The 23,041-nt window shown below is 34.8% G+C and overlaps 1 protein-coding gene across 1 annotated transcript; it reads left to right on the top strand.

Annotated features, from left to right (window-relative positions):
* The first annotated feature begins 1,152 nt into the window (after window positions 1-1,152).
* LOC110601851 (AP-2 complex subunit mu) lies at window positions 1,153-22,381 on the top strand. Its single transcript, XM_021739207.2, has 13 exons — window positions 1,153-1,609; window positions 2,554-2,731; window positions 3,127-3,217; window positions 3,409-3,503; window positions 3,695-3,784; window positions 3,860-3,908; window positions 3,992-4,130; window positions 5,740-5,856; window positions 8,349-8,439; window positions 8,518-8,660; window positions 21,347-21,461; window positions 21,950-21,994; window positions 22,074-22,381. The coding sequence occupies exons 1-13, from the start codon at window positions 1,527-1,529 to the stop codon at window positions 22,152-22,154; spliced, it is 1,317 nt and encodes a 438-aa protein (XP_021594899.1). The 5' UTR covers window positions 1,153-1,526; the 3' UTR covers window positions 22,155-22,381.
* Window positions 22,382-23,041: the final 660 nt, after the last annotated feature.

Below are 23,041 nucleotides of genomic sequence, written 5' to 3'. Positions count from 1 at the left end.
TAATTTATAAATGTTAAAACACCAAATTTCAAGATTTATTATTTTTTATGTTGGAAGCAATGAGATCGTCTTTAAATTAAATAAATATTTTTAATAAGTAGCAACAATTTAAAGTGTCTCAACCTCCTACACTATGCCATTTCAAATCAAATTGATGTATAAAAAATTAAAAATTAAATTAAATAAAAATAAAAAATTAGACTGAAATTTGTAAAATAACTAAACATTTTTAAATAAATAAACACAACTCACAATAATAAAAAATAAATTAATAGTAAATAAGCCAACAACAAATAATCAATTTCAAACCAATGTCAAATTTCAAATTGAAGCAATAACATAGCAAAAAAAATTTAATCTAATTCAATTTATTCTTTTAATTTAAATATAAAATTACGCAACCTGAATTTCTTTTATTTTAAGCATGAATATTTGGATTAAACTAAATTTAAGTAAAAATATTTTAAATCGAATCGATTTGATTCGGTTCATTTCGATTGAGTTTTTTAATACTTTTTATTTTTATACATTATTTTTAATATTTTAAAATTTAATTAAAATATTTTAATATTAATTATGATTTAATTTTTTATATTATAAAAAATTTTAATAAAAAATTAAATAATTTATATTTTTAAAATTAAATCAAAACAAAATAATAAAATATTAAATAAAATTTCTAAATTAATTTAATTAAAATTTTTCAGTGTGCCTTGATCTACGATCATATTATTCAACAACACAATGTAATTTCTACAGTGGGCTTGCTATAATGAGTGGATTACTATTATAAAATTTTATATTTATTATACGTAGTTCTTCTTATTATTTTTGATTTCCTACAAAATTACAAATTAGCAAACATTTTATTTGAAAATAAAATTCAAATCGATTTAAATTATTTTTAATATTAATTTTTAAATTTAAATTCATCTAAACTCTTTTTTTAATAGCAAAAGTAAACTCATCCTAAATTCAATTATATACCATCTGAATTTATCCAATCTATTTTATTAGAATTTGGTAGATTGGCTACACGAAAATTATCACCGGTTGCCACCATGAATAACAGTAGTTGGCAAATTGGAAAAAAAAAAAAAAAAAAAAAAAAAAAAGAAAACAACTTTGCAGTGTCCATCGTCTAAACCTCTAGTCTAGATACTTGTTAGTGTGTCCAAAGCTCTGAATACTTATTAGTGTTTTGACAATTATTCAAAACGCTTACCGAACGGGCCCAAGGCTTAAGGCTGGTCCTTGCGCGCTAAAGGAAAGACGGAGAGAAGTGCCATTGCTGAATGCTGACTACGACTCTGCAAGAAGAAGAAATTTCCGATTCTTGTATGGCAGATCTTCTCGTCTAGCGCTCACCGTCTTCATTTCTGCTCAAGTGATATTATTTCTTAATAATCAAATCGATTCGCTTCATTAAGCTTACAATCTCCAGATCTGTGCTTACCTTACCCGCCCTTGTACCTCCTTTCTGAATTACTTGTTGAGTATTCTGGGTCCGATCCACTGGATCAGCTATGCCGGTGGCTGCATCTGCCATCTATTTCTTAAATCTTCGCGGTGATGTGCTCATTAATCGTCTCTATCGTGACGATGTCGGGTAATATATGTCTACTTGAATTTTAGGTTCTTTCTTTTGAATTTCAGTAACAATTGGCTAAATATAGCAAAATTCATGAGCCATGGCTTTTTGATGATTTTACCCTTAGTGTGTAGTTTTATTACGAAAAGAGATGGGTTTGGTGCTAAGGGTTGTGTTTTTTTTTTTGGGCATATCGTACCTGGATCTGGTGTAATCAGTGTTATTATGGATTAAGAGAAGGTTTTGAGCAAACGGGTATGCTTTTGTATGTTAGTTGGTTTTGAACTTAGCTGTGAATCGACAGGATCTTTAAAACATTAGGGAGGTTCAGTTTTTAACTGAGCTTATGCGTTGAAGTGGTAAAAGTGCAATTTTCTGGCCAATATTTATTTAATAGAGAACCGCGTTTGTTTCTGGGTAGGTTTTACTCAAGTATTCACAGCATTCTGGTATTTGTTATTTGAGGGTTAGATTGAAGTTTCGGTCCTAGTGCAATACAGGACACTGATTAATGTGTAATGAAAGTATCAGTCTGTTTAATATCTGTTAGGCATGAACTTTTGAATTTTTTTCTCTTTTCTGGAAAGGAGGAGGAGCTGAAAGGCTAAAGCCAAATCCTCCTCTTTGATAATTGGGAAGGTGCTCAAAACCTCCCCTTTTAAAGGATAGATGAGGCACTGATTAGGTTTTGCCAATGCAGATGCATAAATGGTATGTTAGCGTTTTCAAAGGAGTTAGTTTGGAAACACTACTCTCTTGTTTGGAGGCATTGGAGGCCTTTTTTTATTCTTTTCTTTCTTCTAAGTTTTAACTGATACATTGCATCCTTTTATATTTCTGTAATGATACATTTTCAATTGTTCCTCTCATTTCCTAATGAACTTTTTTTCTCCTGCTGCATTATATATTGTGGCTTTATGTTTTCTGCTGCATTAGGCACTGACATATACCGTTTCTTTCAGTGGGAATATGGTGGATGCATTCCGAACGCATATAATGCAAACAAAAGAACTTGGGACATGTCCAGTACGACAGATTGGTGGTTGCTCTTTCTTTTACATGAGAATCAGCAATGTCTACATTGTGATTGTTGTCAGCAGCAATGCTAATGTGGCTTGTGCATTAAAGTTTGTGGTTGAGGTGGTTAGCTTATCCTTGCTCATCTGGTTCTTTCTTAAGATTCGGCTTCATCATCTTTACAGGGATGATTGGTCTAGTTACTGTTTGAGAGAGCAGAACCATTTTTTTTCCTGCATATAATAATTTGATGAAATTTTAAAAAATTGTTTAGTAGAAAAAAATTACAAGAATGGGTACTCTTCATTTTAATAGTTTTGCTGAAAAATTGTTTTCTAAGAAGATTGTCAAATTCATCTTTCTTTCTAGTTCTTAGTTACTGCAAATGGCAAATATGATTGGATTCTGGTATTCGATGCTGCTTCTGCATTCTGGTTGTATTTCTTTGAGACATGTTGGTTCAAGAAGAAACGAGTAACATGGTTTTGTTTTTTTGACACTCTTTCTCTTGCAATCAGGCTGTTGCATTGTTCAAATCATACTTTGGTGGGGCTTTTGATGAAGATGCCATCAGAAATAATTTTGTCCTGATTTATGAGTTGCTGGATGGTATGTTGTTTGAAATAAATATCTTCCTTTGCCTCTTTTCTTGTGAATTTATTATCGGGTTCTGCTTAACTAAGTGCATTATGAATTGTTCTAGTCGTCATACAGGACATGAAAGCCAAATTACTCATTTTTGTTTGAGTAATGAATCATAACGTAATCTGATGAATGACTTATATCTTCCTAAATTGCAGAAATCATGGACTTCGGTTACCCACAAAACCTTTCTCCTGAGATTTTAAAGCTTTACATCACTCAGGAAGGAGTGCGCTCACCATTTTCATCCAAGGTTAGATGTTTAGTTGAAGAAACGTTATCCAGTACAACTATGGCAGTATTCTTGGACATCTATGTTACATTTTTCTTTGAATATATAAATATATATGGACTATTAAAAGTTGAATTGCTCTTAGTCATGCCCATGATAAACAGTCTGATCATTTATTTCTTTGCTCTTTACTATTGTGAAAAACAAAATAGCCGACAGATAAACCCGTTCCTAATGCAACACTACAAGTCACAGGTGCTGTTGGTTGGCGGAGAGAGGGCCTTGTTTATAAAAAGAATGAGGTGATTCAATTTGTCCATGTTTCTCACTTAATCACATATGGCCATTCTGCTTACTTTCATCTTCATTCCTTACAGGTTTTTCTTGACATTGTGGAAAGTGTAAACCTTCTCATGTCTTCAAAAGGTGGGAAACAGTATTTTTGTTAATATTTTATTTTTGTTAGTAATTACTGATTCAGTTGGTCATAAGCAATTTGGTTATTATAGGTAGTGTCCTACGTTGTGATGTAACGGGGAAGATTCTTATGAAGTGCTTCCTTTCTGGAATGCCTGACTTGAAGTTGGGTTTAAATGACAAAATTGGCCTTGAGAAAGAGTCACAAATGAAATCCCGTCCTACTAAAAGGTACATGGAACACAACTATCATGCTTCGCAGGTTGCCTTTACTTAGATGTTTTATGTTTTAGCTGCTTTTTCAGCTATGTACATTAATCTATAAGTTCACTTTTTTTGCTTTTTCTATTTAGCTTGTAGGACAAATTACATAAGATAGTAGGTTTTTTTTTCCCTGTGCTTGTCAATCCAGCTTTCTATTTTGATTGCCCTAGAATATAAAGAATCTAAATTTAAAATTTTCTTTTGAAATTGGCTTTGTGCTGACATTACCTTATTCCTTTGTCATGTCATGATATCAGAAAATCCAGTGTATTACATCTGGTTGTTGTTACTGCAACAGTATTCTATAAGCTATTTTCTTGTTTTGTTTTGTTTTGTCATCTTTCATTATCTTTTTCATTGTAAATTTAATATGAACTATCATTTGTGTTATGCTTTGAATAGTTTTATTTTTATTTTTTTTGTTTTTTGATTGGAAAAGTTTGTTGAAATTAGTAATGAGTTCAAAGTATCATCAAGCTCATATTTTTTTTGTCCCTTGACTTAAGTTAGATTTACCTTAACTGCTGATATAGCTACTCTTTTGGAGTAAATTATAGAATTTCTGATATTCTCCACTTAAGCTTTTTATTTATTTGCTAATTTGGGTAAGTAATTTTCTGCAATCTGCTCTTGGAAATGATTCAAAGCAACGTGAACATTTTTGCATTGTTAATTCTAAAAGAAAGTACCTTGTTCACCTGTGAAGCTTTTGATATCCTCCATCACTGTTTTTGATATAACACTTTTGGTTTAATGACATTAAAGTAATCTCTATTTTTATGGAGTTATGAGTTTGAAACCTAGTCAAAGCCTAATCAATCAAAAGGAAAAAAAGATGATTACACAGATCTAAAGAAACTCTATTGCATAGCTAACTGAATGATACTGCTTTTATGTTTGGAGAGCACGTCTTTTATGAATTAATTAAATTTATACTGCCAATACTATTTAGCCTAATATATGCTATGATCATATTAATGTTAACCTATTTCTTGGATTTTTTAGAGTCCTTAGTATGCTCACATGAACCCAAACCTCTTCATTGTTATCAATTCTCGCTTGTGAAAATGCTTTTCAGAATTCTTCAAAGGATTTTGATACAGACACAAACACATACTTTATCAACAAAAGAATAACTTTTTATTCATTATTTTGTTCATTTTCATTGTTGTTAAAGTTTATAGAAATTCTAAATCCAAACAAGGCCCCAGATGTCATTAGCTAATGAGTTCTTCCATTTTCACATCAATAAGAAGTGCTTATTGCTGCTTTCTCTGGTTTTGGAAATTTGACATATAGTCATATGTTAGATGATATTTAAAATAACTCTTATATTGAACTTTTTGACCCTATTGTCAACAACTCCCCCTTCGTTTCCTTTTTTTTTTTTTTTTTTTTTTTTATAAAGTCCATCTTCAACTTTTTAAAAGTGATCAGTTTGTTCAATGTATTTGATATTGAAATTTGTCCTATTTTAATCTGTATCAATTGTTTCTATAATTTGGTTGTTAGCAGTTTTGGATGGTGAAATGTGGTTCTTATCTTTCACCTAATACCGTGATCTTGTTTTATGCAGTGGCAAAACAATCGAACTTGATGATGTTACGTTCCACCAATGTGTAAATTTGACAAGGTTCAACTCAGAAAAGACTGTTAGTTTTGTCCCGCCAGATGGTGAATTTGAATTGATGAAGTAAGATTGGAAATCCTCATGATCTAGTATATATTTGAAACTTACTTTACTGTATGTGTTTTCTATTGTACATCATTAAACTTGCTTTACTTATTTATATTAAATTAAGTTTAAAATTGTCATATTAATTTATCTATAAAATATATGATTTGCAATTGAATTTTTGAATATCTTTTGATAAAATAAATGTTTCCCATAATAGTGGGTTTGCGTGAAGAGCTGACTTTGATTTTGAACCTATTTACTTTTGTTATGGATGAGTAAACCAATCATGTTTAAAATGATATCTCATGGTGCGTGTTATTTGTAAATGATATTGTCTTAGTGTAAAACTAGTGAAGGAATTAATCAAAAGTTGGAGTTATGGAGGACTCTTGAGAGCAAGGGTTTTAAGATGAGCAGAAGTAAGACATAATATATGCAGTACAAGTTTAGCTTCCACAGAAGGAACAGAGGTGTGGTTTGTTTGGATGGATTTTGCTTGCCTAATAGCAATCTAAGTGTCTAGGTTGTATCACATAGAAGAATTAGAGCTTAGATGAGGATGCGACCTATAGAATCAATGTAGAATAGATGAAATAGAGGAGTGCAATGGGATTTTACGACTATAAGATCCTTAACAAAGTGAATGGTAAGTTCCAAGGATTGTGGTCAACTCAGCTATAGAATGAGAGAGGATTGATTGGAGAATGCATGTGGCACATATTGGATATATAATGAGAAATGATCAATTAAAATGGTTTAGTCATATCCAATGTAAAACATCAAATATCCCAGTTTGAAAGTGTGATAAGTTAGTAGGAAATAAGTGAGAACAGGAAAGGAGAGACCTAATATGGCATGGAAAGAAGTGATGTTAAGGGTTTTGCCAGTTTTGGATATTGATGCCAATTTAGTGTATAACAGAGTTGATTGGCGAAAAAATGATCCATGTAGCTGATCTGAACTAGGTTTGAGTCCTTTTGGATGAACTCTTTGTTGTTGTTGTTTTGATAAACTTAACAAGACATATATATATATATTGAATATAGTTTGACTCCATTCTTGGTTACAAAAATGTCGATTTTGATTCTTAATTTAATTATTGTTTGACAACTATGCTCATACTGGTGTTTTTCTTTTATTCCATTAACCAGCTAATATGGTACTGCGTTCATATGCTTAACCTTTTTTTTTTGTTGGAAATTAATAATTATACATGTAATACTCTAGCATCTACTCACGATGAATTATTTATCTCAACTTTTAAGAATTATAATATGATTTCATTGTTGCATTGCCTGATCTACCTAGACTTGCTTTTCATTTATTTAGTCTTTTTATTCTCATTAGACATATCTAGACCAGTTTTACATTTCCATTTAGTTTTTAAAGATCTTCCATCAGGGCCTTGCCTAGATTACGCTAAGTCTTTTCTTCCCCAAAGATTAGATGACATGTATTCTATGTTTCCTCATCTTTCCTCGTATGCTCTCATTTTGCATACTATGAACCAGGTTTTTAAATTTTTTTTTTTTTTTCAAATAGTCGTATCTTTGTTTCCATTCAGTTGAGATGTTTGTTTCTCTTTGAAAGGTTATCACTAAGGGTATGTTTGTCATTTTGTTTGAGTAGTTGTCAAGAAACCACTATTTTAAATAAGTTTATTGAAGACCACTAAAATTCAAGAATTTGCATTTATTAAGAATATGTGATGCTTGATTCCAGTTGAAAGTTTCCATTAACTTGAGAATATTTACGTTTGTTTCTAGTTGAGAATATGTGATGTATTTGATTTTATTTTAATTTTGTCGTGTTTTAAACTGCAAAACAGTAAGATAACTATTCAGACTGCTTTTTCCAACATCTAATGCGGTGCTATTCAAAGAAAGTGGTTTCAATCTTAATTCCAAATAGGCTCTAAATGCCCCATCAACACTTGTATATTTTAGGTTGCTTCTCCTATATGGTGGTTTCTTTTAATTAAAAGGGTAAATAACTACAAAGTCCTTGCATATTGATGAAATTAACTAGTTAGTCCTCTTTTTAAAGCACAGTAGAAATATACCTGTATTTTGTAAAATCCTGCTCTTAGTCCTTTTGTTAAAAAAGTGTTAGTAGACTTATTTAAAGCTTGAATCTTTTGCTATCGAGTCCTTGTATTTTAGCTATTCACACTATTAAGTCCTTATATTTTAACTATTCACACTATTAAGTTCTTGTAATTTTAATTATTCATATTATTTAGTCCCTCTAACCAAGAATAAAACAAGTTAACTAACATTTTATTTGATAGAAGTATTAAATAGCTTGATTTTATAAAATAGAAGGACGTTTTAATTGGGACCAGATTTTAATTTACCCCAATTGAAAAGTTCAAGTGGTTTATTATGAGATTATTAATTGTCTTATTTCACTTCTCCAAATATATAGTCGATTTTTATTTTTAAATGATGTCAGTAACTTATTTTAAAAAATCTCGACTTATTTAATCGTCTGCTGATTAATTGTAGGTATCGTATCACTGAGGGAGTTAATCTTCCATTTCGAGTATTGCCAACAATCAAAGAACTTGGTCGAACACGCATGGAAGTGAATGTTAAGGTTTGTAGTTTTACACTTTCAAGCTTGCTGTAGGGATGATTGCTGGTCTATTGCTGTCTTACGTGGACTAGTCTTCAGGTCAAGAGTGTCTTTGGTGCAAAAATGTTTGCACTTGGCGTTGTTATCAAAATTCCTGTTCCCAAACAAACTGCTAAGACAAGCTTCCAGGTGACATCAGGTCGAGCAAAGTACAATGCTGCAATTGATTGTTTAGTTTGGAAGTGAGTATTTTTGGCTTGTTGAATTTTGAAACTCATATTCCTTGGACTACACTTGATCAATTTCTCCTATATTTGGATTGAACCATCATCTGCTGATTTTAACATCATGTCCGAACTTCCTTTTTAAATGTCTGAGTTGCCTGTCACAACTCACAACTGACTTGCCCTAAACATGGTCATCTTAAGGCACCAAAAATCTGTAGCGAGCCTGAAACAATGTAAACCCGTTCAGCCATAATGAACACATGTGCGCATGTGCACGCATATCCCACTTTTTTTTTTTTTTGGGTTGGGGGTGGGTTGGATGCATATTTGGCTCTTATTATATAGGTAATGGCAAACAAACGTCTTTCTTATAAATCAACTTTTAGAAGTGCTGAATCATGTGATCCTAGTCAACATGAAAAAAATCAAAAGAACATTTGAATAGTTGAGGATGCTACTAAGCTTTTTGGTAGGTAAAGGTCGGGGACTTGGGGACTATTTATATCGTTGCTTTCTTAATTTATCAAATTACTGAAGTTGGAGGTGAGATGGGATGCGACTTTAAAGTTGAAGGCACCATTAGACTTTTTTTTGAAAAAAAAAAGGTCAATGGTTAATTTATGCAATAAGCTTATCACAAATTTGTAAACCATGCATCACCATACTTCAAATGCATATGCCATTTTCCCTACAACTGATATGATGTTAATTAAGAATATGTTTGGATAGATTATGGGGGAGGAAGGAAAATCACAAGAAAAAATAGTTTTTATTTCTACTCTTTATTTTCCCTCATCATGTGTAGATTGGTGGAAAATGAGAAAAGAGAAGGAAAATAAACCTTTTTTCCCTTGTTTGGAAAGGAAAAGAAGTGGAAAGAAAATAATATTGTTTCCTTGAAATTACTACTTTACCCTTTATTTCTAAATAATTATAGGGCATGAATGTAATTTTAAATTGAAAAGATGTTTTTGCTTTATTTTCTCTCCAAAATTGGAGAGAAAATAACCAAGGTAAAGTAAGTTTTATTTGCCCTCCCTCACTTGTTTTCCTTCACTTCCCAACCCAAGGAAAATGTCACTTCAAAGCTATTTTCCTTTAACTTATTTTCCATCCTTCGAACTTGCCTCATATCTAAAAACTCTGTTACATGTTGACAAAAAATACAGAACCTGATTGATAACTCCCCTAGCATCTGCTGATGAACTTTAGAGCCTACCACTGAACTGTCCAAGCTAGCTGTGCTCTTCCCCTGCTTAGCTATAACTTTGAAGTTAAATGAGATGAATGAGCACTTAAACTCTGCAACCATCATATAATTAACACGGATGCCCAAGATATGCACCCATTTTTCATAACCATCCATTACCACCATATCATTGATCAAGTGTATAACAAACTGAAGAATTTTGGAAAAATTTTGAATATTTTTGTATTTCACTCTTAATCTTTACAATTGGTCTACATGACTATTTATACACAAAGAATTATATCTAAACAGGAAGCAAATAATGAAATAATAATTACAGAGATAATTAAGGATCCTAATCAAATCATATCTCTAGAATCAGCTAGGATCAGTAAATAAGTTAACACTCCCCCTCAAGTTGGTGCAAAGATGTCGCCATGTCCAACTTGCAAATCAAATTATGGTAGATTTTGTTGTTGAGCCCTTTAGTAAACACATTCGCAAGTTGCCCAGTAGAAGTCACATGAACTAGGCTCAAGACACCGTCTGTTAATTTTTCTTTAATGAAGTGCCGATCAATTTCAATGTACTTCATCCGGTCATGTTGGACTGGATTTTATGCTATACTTATAGCAGCTTTATTGTCGCAATACAAAGTTATCTTGTCTCTCTCGGGCAACCTCAACTCCCTTAATAACTTCTGCAACCATAAGAGTTTACACACACCTTGGGCCATTGCTCTGTATTCTGCTTCAGCACTTGACCGAGCAATAACACTTTGTTTTTTGCTCCTCCAGGTAACAAGGTTCCCTCCCACAACTGTGCAGTAGCCAGAGGTGGATCTCCTGTCATCGAGAGATCCTACCCAATCTGCATCTGTAAAAACTTCAAGTCGGAGGTGACCATGTTTAGAGTAAAGAAGTCCTTTCCCTGGTCCAGACTTTAGGTATCTCAAGATGTGAAGTACAGCCTGCATATGAGTCTCGCGAGGGTCATGCATGAATTGGTTGACTAAGCTAACAGCATAGGCTATATCCGGTTGAGTGTGTGAGAGATAAATCAACCTTCCTACCAATCTCTGGTATCTTCCAATATCCACAGACTCACCAGTTCCTGCTTCCAGCTTGTGATTACTTTCAATGGGAGATTCTGCTGGTTTACACCCCATCATACCAATTTCTTCCAAAAGATCCAGAATGTATTTTCTTTGGGAGATGAAAATTCCTTTTTCTGATCTAGCCACCTCGATTCCTAGGAAATATTGCAGTTTTCCTAGATCTTTGATTTCAAATTCCTGAGTCAACAACCTCTTTAGTTGAGCCATTTTCTCTTTGTCATCACCTGTCACCACTATATCATCAACATACACAATAAGAAGGGTGATTTTACCCTTGTGATGTTTGATAAATAGAGTGTGATCAACATTGCTTTGTTGGTAACCAAAGGACATCATGACTCTGCTAAACTTGTCAAACCAAGCTCTAGGAGATTGTTTTAGCCCATACAAAGTCTTTTTTAACCTGCACACCTTTCTTTATGCCTTCTCATCAGCGAACTCAGGAGGAATTTCCATGAACACTTCTTCCTCTAAGTCTCCATGAAGAAAAGCATTCTTCACATCAAACTGTTGCAAGTCCCAGTTCAAGTTGGCTGCGTCAGATTACAGAACTCTGATTGAGTTCATTTTTGCAACTGGGGCAAATGTCTCTTGGTAATCCACTCCATAGATTTTGGTGAATCCTTTAGCAACCAATCTGGCCTTAAATCGTTCAATTGTGCCATTGTGTTTCACTGTGAACACCCATTTACAACCAATGAGTTTCTTTTCAGGTGGGAGAGTGACAAGCTCCCAGGTCTCATTTTTAGTCAATGCTTTCATCTCCTCAATCATTGCTCCCTTCCATTTAGGATCTGCAAGAGCTTTCTTCCAATTCTATGGAATAGACACAGAGGAAATAGACAAGGCAAAGGCTTTATAGGAAGGAGACAAGGATTCATAAGAAATAAAGTTAGAAATAGGGTGTTTAGTATAAGATCTGACCCCCTTTCTTTGTGCAATAGGTTTATCTAAGTCATTGAAGCATTCAAGAGTTGTGGGTAACTCACCAGAAGAAAATTCTTGATTGGGTAACTCACCAGAAGAAGATTCTTGACTCTGAGTAGATTGCATAATGGCTTCTTCTGCCTTGTCTCTCCTCGAATACCTTCTCAAATCTGGCTTGTCCAAACGACCAATTCTCTCTTTCTGATTGGACATCTCCCCCTGTCTACTAGAACTCAAACTCTCTAGTTGAACCATATCATTCAGAATCACAGAATCGGGATCACCTCTTCTTGCTCATTATTCTCCCCCTGAAAAGGTGAATGGGTGATACTGAAGTAGGATTCAGTTTCTCGGAAGGTAACATTCATATTGACTAAGTATTTCCTAGAGGGAGGGTGATAACACTTGTATCTTTTCTGTGTCGGAGAATACCCAATAAACACATATTTAAGGGTCTTGGGATCCAATTTCCCTGCCGTCCTAGTATGGACAAAGCAAACACACCCAAATACTTTTGATGGAACAACGTATGAATTCTTACCTTGTAGAACCGCCAAATGACTCATAAAGTCAAGGGTATTGAGAGGCATTCTATTGATAAGATAAGCAGATGCAAGGATTGCATCTCCCTAATATGCTTTGGATAGATTCATGGTGAACATAAGAGATCGAACTATCTCCAATAGATGCCTATTTTTCCTCTTAGCAACGCCAATTTGAGCACTAGTATAAGGACAACTAGTCTGGTGTACTATCCTATTACTCTCCAAATAAACAGAAAATCTACTATCTATGTATTCTCTTCCATTGTCAGTTCTCAAAATTTTCACCTTAGTATCAAATTGAGTACAAACCATCTTATGGAAGGATTGAAAACAAGAAAAGACGTCACTTTTAGCTTTAATCAAATAGACCCAGGTCATTCGAGTGCAACATTCAATAAAGGTAACAAAACATCGATTACCAGATAAGGAGACAGTTTGAGTAGACCCTCAAACATCAGAATGAATAGTCACAAAAGGAATTTGACTTTTATTATGACTTAGAGGATAGGATGTTCTAGTGTGTTTGGCATGCTCACAAGCATCACAAAATATAGAACCAAACTGAGTTCTAGCAAATAAATTAGGATAAAGTTTTTCTAAGACAAAAAATGATGGATGCCCTAACTGCCTAAGCAACTGTATTATTTCCTTATTGACATCCTTATTTTCTCCAAAACAGGCTTGAGATATCGAAGAACCTAGATCACCCTCCTGCATGTATAAGCCATCATGCAGCCTACCATTGCCAATCCTCTTCCCTGTGCGAAGATCCTGAATAACACAATGATCAAGAAAGAATTCAATTTTACAGTTAAGGGCATTGGTGATAGCACTGACAGATAAAAGTTTGACAGGAAAGTGGAGAACATGGAGAACAGATGATAATTTAATATTGGATGTGCAAATAATAGAACTTGTTCCGGATATGGGAGTAAAAGAGCCATCAACAATTCTGACACTTTCTTTGGTTAGAGAAGGAAAATAATTGAGAAAGTCTTTAGAAAAGCCTGTCATGTGTCTATTTGCACCAGAATCGATAATCCATGGAATATGCCTGTCATGTGTCTATTTGCACCAGAATCGATAATCCATGGAATATGCCTGTCATGTGTCTATTTGCACCAGAATCGATAATCCATGGAATATTATTAAGAGAGGAAGCATTACCTTCTGCCATCGACACCCTTTTACCTGCTACCATAGTAAAGGTTTATGAACTGTGACAGAATAGGAAGTATCCAAGGTTGTACATACAAAAGAGCCCAATCAATTCACCAAAAGACCGGGTAGCAGCATGGGAAGGCCGGAAAGGTGGTCGAAATCGTCGCCGGAGTGATCGAAGCGGCAAAGCAGCGTCAGGCAATGGGTCACACGTTGGGAAGTGATGGGTCACGCACCGAGAAAGGGAGGTGCGTGAGCCTCACGCACATGTTTTTCTGGCGTTGGAGCTGGGCGATCGGCCGATAGCAGTCCGGCGATTCTCTTGGTGCCGACGGTGCGAGGAGAAAAGGCTCCTAGATGGGTTAGTACCGAAAAAAGTAGATGTAGGGTTTCAAAACCCTAAGGAGGAAAAATTGAATTGGAGCCCTAAAATCAAGAAAATGCTCTGATACCATGAAAAATTTTGGGAAAATTTTGAGTATTCTTGTATTTCACTTTACAATTGGTCTACATGACTATTTATACACAGAATTATATCTAAACAGGAAGCAAATAATCAAATAATAATTACAGAGATAATTAAAGATCCTAGTCAAATCAAATCATATCCCTAGAATCAGCTAGGATCAGTAAATAAGTCAACACAAACAACGGAACTCATGGTGTTATAGGTTATAGGAAGTAAATATGTTAATATAGGAAGTAAATATTGATAGATGGGTTAGTTACTTAATTTTAGGGATTGCATAATCATAGGCTTGATTTTTCTTCCTGTTTAGATACCGTCTCTCATGTATAAATAGGTTGTAATCTCTATTGTGATATACAACAAATATTATCTTTCTACATGGTATCAGAGCCTTTCTCGTAGAGATTTTTTTCTCTTTTCTCTCTCGTAAAGTTTTAAAATTTTTTTGGAGACTTAGGGCTCCGTTCATTTGGGTTATCCATAAAGGGTAACATTTGGAACTGTTCATCGGCACTGTTCATCGGCACTGTTCACGGCACTGTTCATCGGCACTGTTCACGGGTACTGTTCTTCTGATCCTTTGCTATTTTGATTGTTTTGGGTTGGTTGTTTTGATGGCTGAAGTTAAAACCACCGTAACTGATGTGATTCCTGTGATGACTAAAATCACGGAACACAAATTAAATGGATCTAATTTTTTAGATTGGAGTAAGACTATCCGTATTTATTTACGAAGTATTGCAATGGATGATCATCTTACCAAGGATCCTCCAACTGATGAAACTCGTAGAGATTGGATGAGGGATGATGCTCGTTTGTTTTTGCAAATTTGAAATTCTATTCATAGTGAGGTGATTAGTCTTATTAATCACTATGAATTTGTTAAAGAATTAATGGAGTATTTAGAATTTCTGTATTCTGGCAAAGGGAATATTTCCCGTATCTATGATGTGTGTAAGGCGTTTTACCGAGCCCAGAAAAATGATAGAACTTTGACATCCTATTTTATGGATTTTAAAAGAGTTTATGAAGAACTTAATGTATTGATGCCCTTTAGTACAGACGTGAAAACTCAACAAGCTCAACGAGAGTAAATGGCTGTTTTGAGCTTTCTTGCAGGTCTCCCTCCAGAGTTTGAGACAGCTAAATCTCAGATTCTTTCTGACTCTGAAATATCATCGTTACATGATGTGTTCACTAGGGTATTGCGTACAGAATCGCCAATTCCTTCACACCCCACTAGTGCCCTTGTTAGCCGCAATGACAGTGGCAGACATAATAATAGAGGTGGTCAAAGGGGAGGTTTTAATGCTGGTAAAAGATCTCAGCATTCTAGGGAAATAGGTCCTACTTCTGACTCAGGAGGAATCATTTGTTATTACTGCCGCGAACCAGAACATACTAAGAAGACATGTCAAAAACTACAGAATAAGAATCAGCGCACACAAATGGCGCATATGGCAGTTGATGCCCCTTCAGATAAGGGGATTTTGATATCTGAAGATGAGTATGCACAATTCACCCAATACCAGGCATCTCTGAAATCCTCTAATTCCTCCTCTATCACTGCAATTGCCGAGTCAGGTAACTCTACTGCATGTCTTGTGTCTTCATCCTCCAAATGGGTTATTGATTCTGGTGCTACCGATCATATGTCAGGTAATTCTACCCTTTTGTCCAATCTTGAGTCTCACGCATCGACTTCTTATGTTACTGTTGCTGATGGTACTAAATCTTTTGTCATGAGTTCTGGTCATGTCAACTTAACCCCTTCTCTTTCTGTATCCTCTGTATTATGTCTCCCTAAATTCGCATTTAATTTGCTTTCTGTTAGTAAACTCGTGCATTGAATTGTTGTGTCTCATTCTTTCCTGATCACTGTATTTTTCAGGATCTTTCGACGAAGCAGATTATTGGTAGAGGGCGTGAGTCAGAGGGTCTCTACGTCTTGGATCAGCAACTACCTAGATCACTTGCATGTTCCACGCGTTTAACACCTTTTGATGTTCATTGTCGTTTGGGGCATCCTTCTCTCTCAGCTTTGAAGAAGTTATATCCACAGTTTCATTCTTTGTCTGTTTTAGATTGTGAGTCTTGTCAATTTGCCAAACATCATTGTTTGCCTTCAGTATCTCGAGTCAATAAACGGGCTTCGTCCCCCTTTGAGTTAGTACATTCAGATGTTTGGGGTCCTTGTCCTACTGTGTCTAAGTCTGGCTTTAAGTACTTTGTTACTTTTGTTGATGACTTCTCTCGTACTACTTGGTTATTTTTAATGAAGAGTCGGTCAGAATTATTTTCTATCTTTTGTGCATTTTATGCTGAAATTCAAACCCAATTCAATGTTTCCATTCGTATATTGCAAAGTGATAATGCTAAAGAGTATCTCTCTGGGGAATTTCAATCTTATTTGTTACAAAAAGGGATTCTTCATCAGTCCTCTTGTGTTGACACTCTTTCACAAAATGGAGTTGCCGAAAGAAAAAATCGACATCTTCTTGAAGTAGCCAGAGCCCTCTTATTCCAAATGAAAGTACCTAAATGCTTTTGGGCTAATGCTGTATCCACTGCTTGTTTTTTGATTAATCGCATGCCTTCCTCCATCCTTCATGGTGATATCCCTTATAATATTTTGTTTCCCACTAAATCTTTGTTTCCTATTGAGCCACGTATCTTTCGGTGTACTTGTTTTGTTCGTGATGTTCGTCCATAGGTTACTAAATTGGATCCCAAATCACTCAAATGTGTCTTCCTTGGCTACTCTCGACGTCAAAAAGGGTATCGTTGTTTTTCTCCTGATTTGAATCGGTATCTTGTGTCTGCAGATGTAACATTCTTTGAGTCCACTCCGTTTTTTCCACCATCCTCTGTTTATAACACCCAAGGTGAGGAAGATGACATTTTGTTATACACTGTTCGCTCTCTGTCTCCTTAGACTACTCCTACACCTTTCGCTCATATGCCAGGTCGCCCTCCCATCTTTCATGTGTATTCCAGACGCTTAGAGGACTCTGACTCCGCTCTGCTACCCGCTTCTTCGTCGACAGATCCTGCTCCCACTGATCCTTCACTGTCTGATTTGGATTTGCCCATTGCTCTTCGTAAAGGTAAACGTACTTGCACTTATCCTATTTCAGCTTGTGTCTCTTATGATCAATTATCCTCTTCTTCTCGTTGTTTTGCCACTATTTTAGATTCTATTTCAATTCCCAAAACTGTTATTGAGGTTTTGTCCCATCCTGGTTGGAGTGCTGCAATGGAAGAGGAAATGATGGCCCTTGACACTAATGGTACTTGGGAGTTGATGTCCTTGCCCCCAGGAAAGCGGGCTATTGGGTGCAAATGGGTGTTTGCAGTAAAAGTAAATCCTGATGGATCTGTTGCTCGCCTCAAGGCCCGTTTAGTGGCTAAAGGTTATGCACAAACTTATGGAGTGGACTATTCTGATACTTTTTCCCCGGTTGCCAAGCTCGCATCTGTTCGATTGTTTATTTCCTTGGCAGCTACACATGATTGGCCTTTGCATCAACTGGATATTAAAAATGCTTTTCTTCATGGTGATCTTCAGGAGGAGGTTTATATTGAGCAACCACCTGGTTTTGTTGCTCAGGGAGAGTCAGGCAAGGTTTGTAGACTTCGAAAATCCCTTTATGGCTTGAAACAGAGTCCTCGGGCATGGTTTGGCAGGTTTAGTGATGTGGTCCAACAGTTTGGAATGAAAATGAGTAAGTGTGATCACTCGGTGTTTTATAGAAATTCTGATAGTAGATTAATTCTGCTCGTAGTATATGTGGATGATATCGTTATCACAGGAAGTGATATTGCTGGCATCACATCCCTAAAAGAATTTCTTAAAACACAGTTTCATACAAAGGATTTGGGTTCATTGAAATATTTCTTGGAAATCGAAGTTATGCGGTGTAAGAAAGGCATCTTCTTGTCTCAAAGAAAATATGTTCTTGATTTGTTAGCAGAAACAGGAAAATTGGGTGCTAAGCCTTGTAGTGCCCCAATGACTCCTAACCTTCAACTTACCATAGAGGACAGTGAGCCATTTGCAGATCCTGAAAGGTATAGAAGATTAGTTGGCAAGTTGAATTATTTGACGGTGACTCGTCCTGATATTGCATATTCAGTGAGTGTGGTAAGTCAGTTTATGTCATCTCCTACTGTTGCCCAATGGGATGCTTTGGGACAGATGCTTTGGGACAGATTCTTTGTTACCTTAAAGGGGCCCCAGGGCGAGGGCTATTCTATGGCAACTATGGGCACTCAAATATTGAATGCTTTTCTGATGCTGATTGGGCAGGCTCGAAGGTTGATAGAAGGTCAACTACTGGGTATTGTGTTTTTGTGGGAGGTAACTTGGTCTCATGGAAAAGTAAGAAGCAAAATGTGGTCTCCCGTTCTAGTGTTGAATCTGAATATCGAGCCATGGCACAAGGCGTTTGTGAAATCTTGTGGGTACGTCAATTGTTGGAAGAAGTTGGGTTCACAAATTCGGTGCCTGCTAAGTTGTGGTGTGATAATCAAGCAGTTATACACATTGCCTCCAACCCAGTATTTCACGAGAGGACTAAACACATCGAGATTGATTGTCATTTTGTTCGTGAAAAGGTCCAACAAAAGATAATATCAACAGGACATATCCGAACGGGAGAACAATTAGGAGATATCTTTACTAAAGCTCTAAATGGAACTCGAGTTGATTATATATGTAACAAGTTGGGCATGATTAACATTTATGCTCCAACTTGAGGGGGAGTGTTATAGGTTATAGGAAGTAAATATTGATAGATGGGTTAGTTACTTAATTTTAGGGATTGCATAATCATAGGTTTGATTTTTCTTCCTGTTTAGATATCGTCTCTCATGTATAAATAGGTTGTAATCTCTATTGTGATATACAACAAATATTATCTTTCTACAGGGACTATCATCTGGAACCAAATATCGATGAGAAAAGAGAGGATAACCTTAACCACAACCTTAACTCGGACACTACAATCATCTAATCTCAACTTAAGCCGAACATATCTTAACAGGGAGAGAACTAGTTAAGTCTAAAGCTTTGCAACTCTAAAATTCACACTTGCGCAACTTGGAACATCCTATCTGACCGAGGAAAAGGTTGTTAGTATTATATTGTCAAAATGGAAAATGACCTTAGTTAATGGTACAACATTTTGATCCAAGAGTGATTGGAACATTTCTAATGGAAACCACAGTCTGTTTTCAAGAACTCAACAGTTGCTTTGCATCCAGCAAAGTAGTCATTTATAAGCCATCAAATCAAAAACAGTAAATTCATCCTCCCACAGAAATTTTATCATCATAAGCTTTTGGAAAATTTTCACCTTCTGCATGCTCATCAATCTTCTTGATAAGTTGCTAGCATTTGTCACCTCTAAACTTTGTATTATAACCTTCCATATTTCCACCTTGGTGAAAGATACTGGAACTTCTACAAGAATTTCCAATCACTTCCACTGTTTCAGGAAATCTCAGGTTTATGGGCTTTGGATTGTGCCACTTGAATTGAACCTTCCAGCAATTCTTCAATCTCTTGCATTTCTGCTTCATCAACTCTTGAAATCTTGTAATCCTTTCTCACAGCAAGAACCTTCTGTTCCCAATATTGGACTACCATCAACTTTCTCTTGCTAATGATTTTCAGCAATTCAAAAACAGAACTGATTATGCAACACCTGCTTTGTTGGGACACCCAAACTAGAAAAGATTGATAGGAAAATTTTATTTCCAGAGAAAAAAAAAGCTTACGTGATAGTAAAAGAAAGTTGAGAAATAACAAGAATTTCCAAGATTCAAGAAAGAAAGAAAAGAAAAAGCACCTCAATTACAAAGAAATGGAAAAATGTAGGAGGAAATTAGAGAAAGGTTGAGATTGGAAGGGGAGAAAGAAGATCTGAAACCCTAGAACAGAGTATTGGAATAATAATTAGAGAATTAGGAAAGCAGAGGTAAGGTATCAAAAGAGAAGAAAAGAGTAAAAAAGAAGACTTTCGATAATTAAAGAAGCAGAAAAGAGTTTGGGAACAAATCACCTGATTTGAGATGAGATCTGCTCGGGGTCAAGCTCTAACACCAATTGTTAGGTTAGAACCCTGACTGATCTGATATTGCAGAATAAGAAAGGAAAGAACAAGAACACAGAATAAAAATAAATGAAGGAAGAGAGATGATTATATTGAGAGAAATTAGAGAACAAGACAGAAATTTCATTAATGATTCTGGAATACATCCATAATAGAGCTTCCAGCTCCTCTTATAACTCCTTGCCTACTGCAACTGCAGCATCTCTAGTAACTGCTTTTCCCTCCTTTTCTTAACTACTTACAGTTTGTAGCAACTAATCAAACAACAATTCCCTCCAACTGATCACTACTGCCTCCTTACTCTATTTATTCTTATGTTTCCTCCTATATGTGACACTTAGCTTAGTGATCTACCCAAAAATATCTCTGTAATGTGGTTGTTATCTTGCATCTCTGACTTCTGCCAAGGAGTCTCTACATTATGCAATCAGATTCATTAATTGATATATCAGTGTTTGGGTTGAGATTAGTAGACTCATAATTGAATCAGCATTTTCAGTCAACCTTCTACAACCACGCTTCCATGCCAAAGCCAAAGTGTCTCAGACATGCTCAAACTGAGAACAGCTATGTCTTGTTGCAAACTAAATGTTAACAGAATATCCAACAATCCAGTTACATACTGTTGAGTTCTACAATAATCTCAAGTGATGGGGCTGATATTAATTATTGGGCAGATGGTCATTTATTTTTTAGCTATAGTCTGCCATCTGCCTGAAGCCCAAGTGAGGATGCAGTGAAATATGAGGAATGTGAGATCATTGATGTGCAAAGCATTTTGTCAGCATACATTGAAGGGGAATAAAAACCCAAGCAAAAGCCAGACCAAGTTATTCTTTCTGGAACAGATAGTGATCTTTTTTCTGGTTAAAATTTAGGTAACTTTGTGAGTAAAAAAATGTTATTTATCAAAAAAATATTATTCATCACTCGAATGGCACATAGCTTTCCTGATTTGTCTAATAGGTTAAGTTGTGTAATAATATCATTTAACTCTGGTACCCTCATTCCTCAGGCATTTGCTTCTCTTATGGTATCCCTGTCATTTACTGATGACTCTTTTTCTTGTACATTTAGTAACTTGTAGTTATTAGTTTCATTAGATCTTTTTTTATTAGATTTTATTGTTTTTATTTTGTATATCTAAATACAATTGCATATGTTTGCTGTTGTTTAGGATAAGAAAATTTCCTGGACAAACTGAACCCACTTTGAGCGCAGAAATTGAGTTGATTTCAACAATGACAGAGAAGAAATCTTGGACAAGGCCACCAATTCAGATGGAGTTCCAGGTTAATAAATCTATGAAATGTTGCTATTGTGCCTAATTTTTAAAGTTAAATTCCACTTGTTCCATAAATTATACCAGATGCATTGTTAACTGTTTTATCAATCCCATGTGTAATAACCAGATGTTACAACAATAGAAAAGTATCTTTGTTTTAATGAACTTTTAAGTACCTTAGTCCTTAATTCAGTAATGGTTACTGGTAAACGTAAGGCCTAATTGCAAAAATAGGAAAATCTTGAACTCAGTGATAGAATAAAAAAAAAAAAAAGAAGAAAAAAAGAAATGCCTAAGCTTGGGAGTCGAAATTTCTTGATAGAATTGAAAAATTGCCTAAATTAAAGAATTTTTTTTTCTTGTGCAATTACCTAAAAAGGAAAAAGAAAAGGGATTGTCTTGACACGGGCACACACGAAATAACTGCCCACAATTTCTTTATTCAATTGTATTCATCTCTTGGATGATCATAGTCTGAATTATTGTATTTTGCAGGTTCCCATGTTTACAGCATCTGGTTTACGCGTTCGCTTCCTTAAGGTGAATATCCTGAACTTACAAGTTTGTGATGCAACCGTGCTCCAAAAAATCTGGATTGACCCTGGGATATTTCCTGCAGGTATGGGAAAAGAGTGGGTACAACACGGTGGAGTGGGTCCGTTATATTACTAAAGCAGGCTCATATGAGATTAGGTGCTAGAAAAATGGGAATGTGAGAGTTTCAAATGAGGAAATGGGGTTGATTGATGGATTACTTGGCTAGCTGTTGCAGTCAAGTTGAAAGAAACCACTGCGTAAGAAAAAAAGCCTTCTTGACAACAAAAATATGCATCTGGGTTTCTTGTGTTGATTTTTCTTAATTGAAGGTAGTGTTCTGCTGTTGAATTTAATATTGGTTGAGCTGTAGAGGCTGGTCCTTGTTGATTCTTTTTTTTTTTTTTTCTCCAGTTGTTTTTGATATATAATATTTTTGTAATTTTAATTACACTATCTGTTTGATGCATTTTGCCGTGGCTTACTTTTTTTTTTTTCCTTTTATTTAAGGTTCTTGAAAAATATTTTTTTTTAAAGAAATACTTTTCGCATTTTTTTAGCAGTCAGAAAGAATTTTAAAAAAAAATGGTCACTTTCTGGACTTCAAAATTTTATTAGCCCTGTTTATTTTTTAACGAAATGAGAAATGTGTAATTTTATTGACGGATAGTTTTTTGCATAAATTATTTTTCACTAAATAAATGGAGTTGAGCAATGCAATTTTACATGTAGGTTGCTTATTTTAAAATTATTTATGCTCTTCCTGCACTTTCAGCTTAGCTTTCTTTTTCACTAAATAAACAAAAGTGCCATAAGTTAATAATTTATATCTATTTAAGTGTTTAGATGTTATAAATAATATGGAAAAAGTAAACAATATTAAATAAAAAAACTCATTCAGTTTTATATACATATCCCCCCATTCATCACTCCACACGATAGTATTTTAAATTTTTATGTAATATTTAGCGATTAAAATTAATAGTTAGATTAATTAATAAAATTTTTAAATTTATATATTTTAAATTTTTATGTAATATTTAATTAGATTAA

Source organism: Manihot esculenta, chromosome 15 (genome assembly GCF_001659605.2).
Source record: "Manihot esculenta cultivar AM560-2 chromosome 15, M.esculenta_v8, whole genome shotgun sequence".
Lineage (NCBI taxonomy): Eukaryota > Viridiplantae > Streptophyta > Magnoliopsida > Malpighiales > Euphorbiaceae > Manihot > Manihot esculenta.
This window is presented reverse-complemented; position numbering and strand designations above follow the sequence as displayed.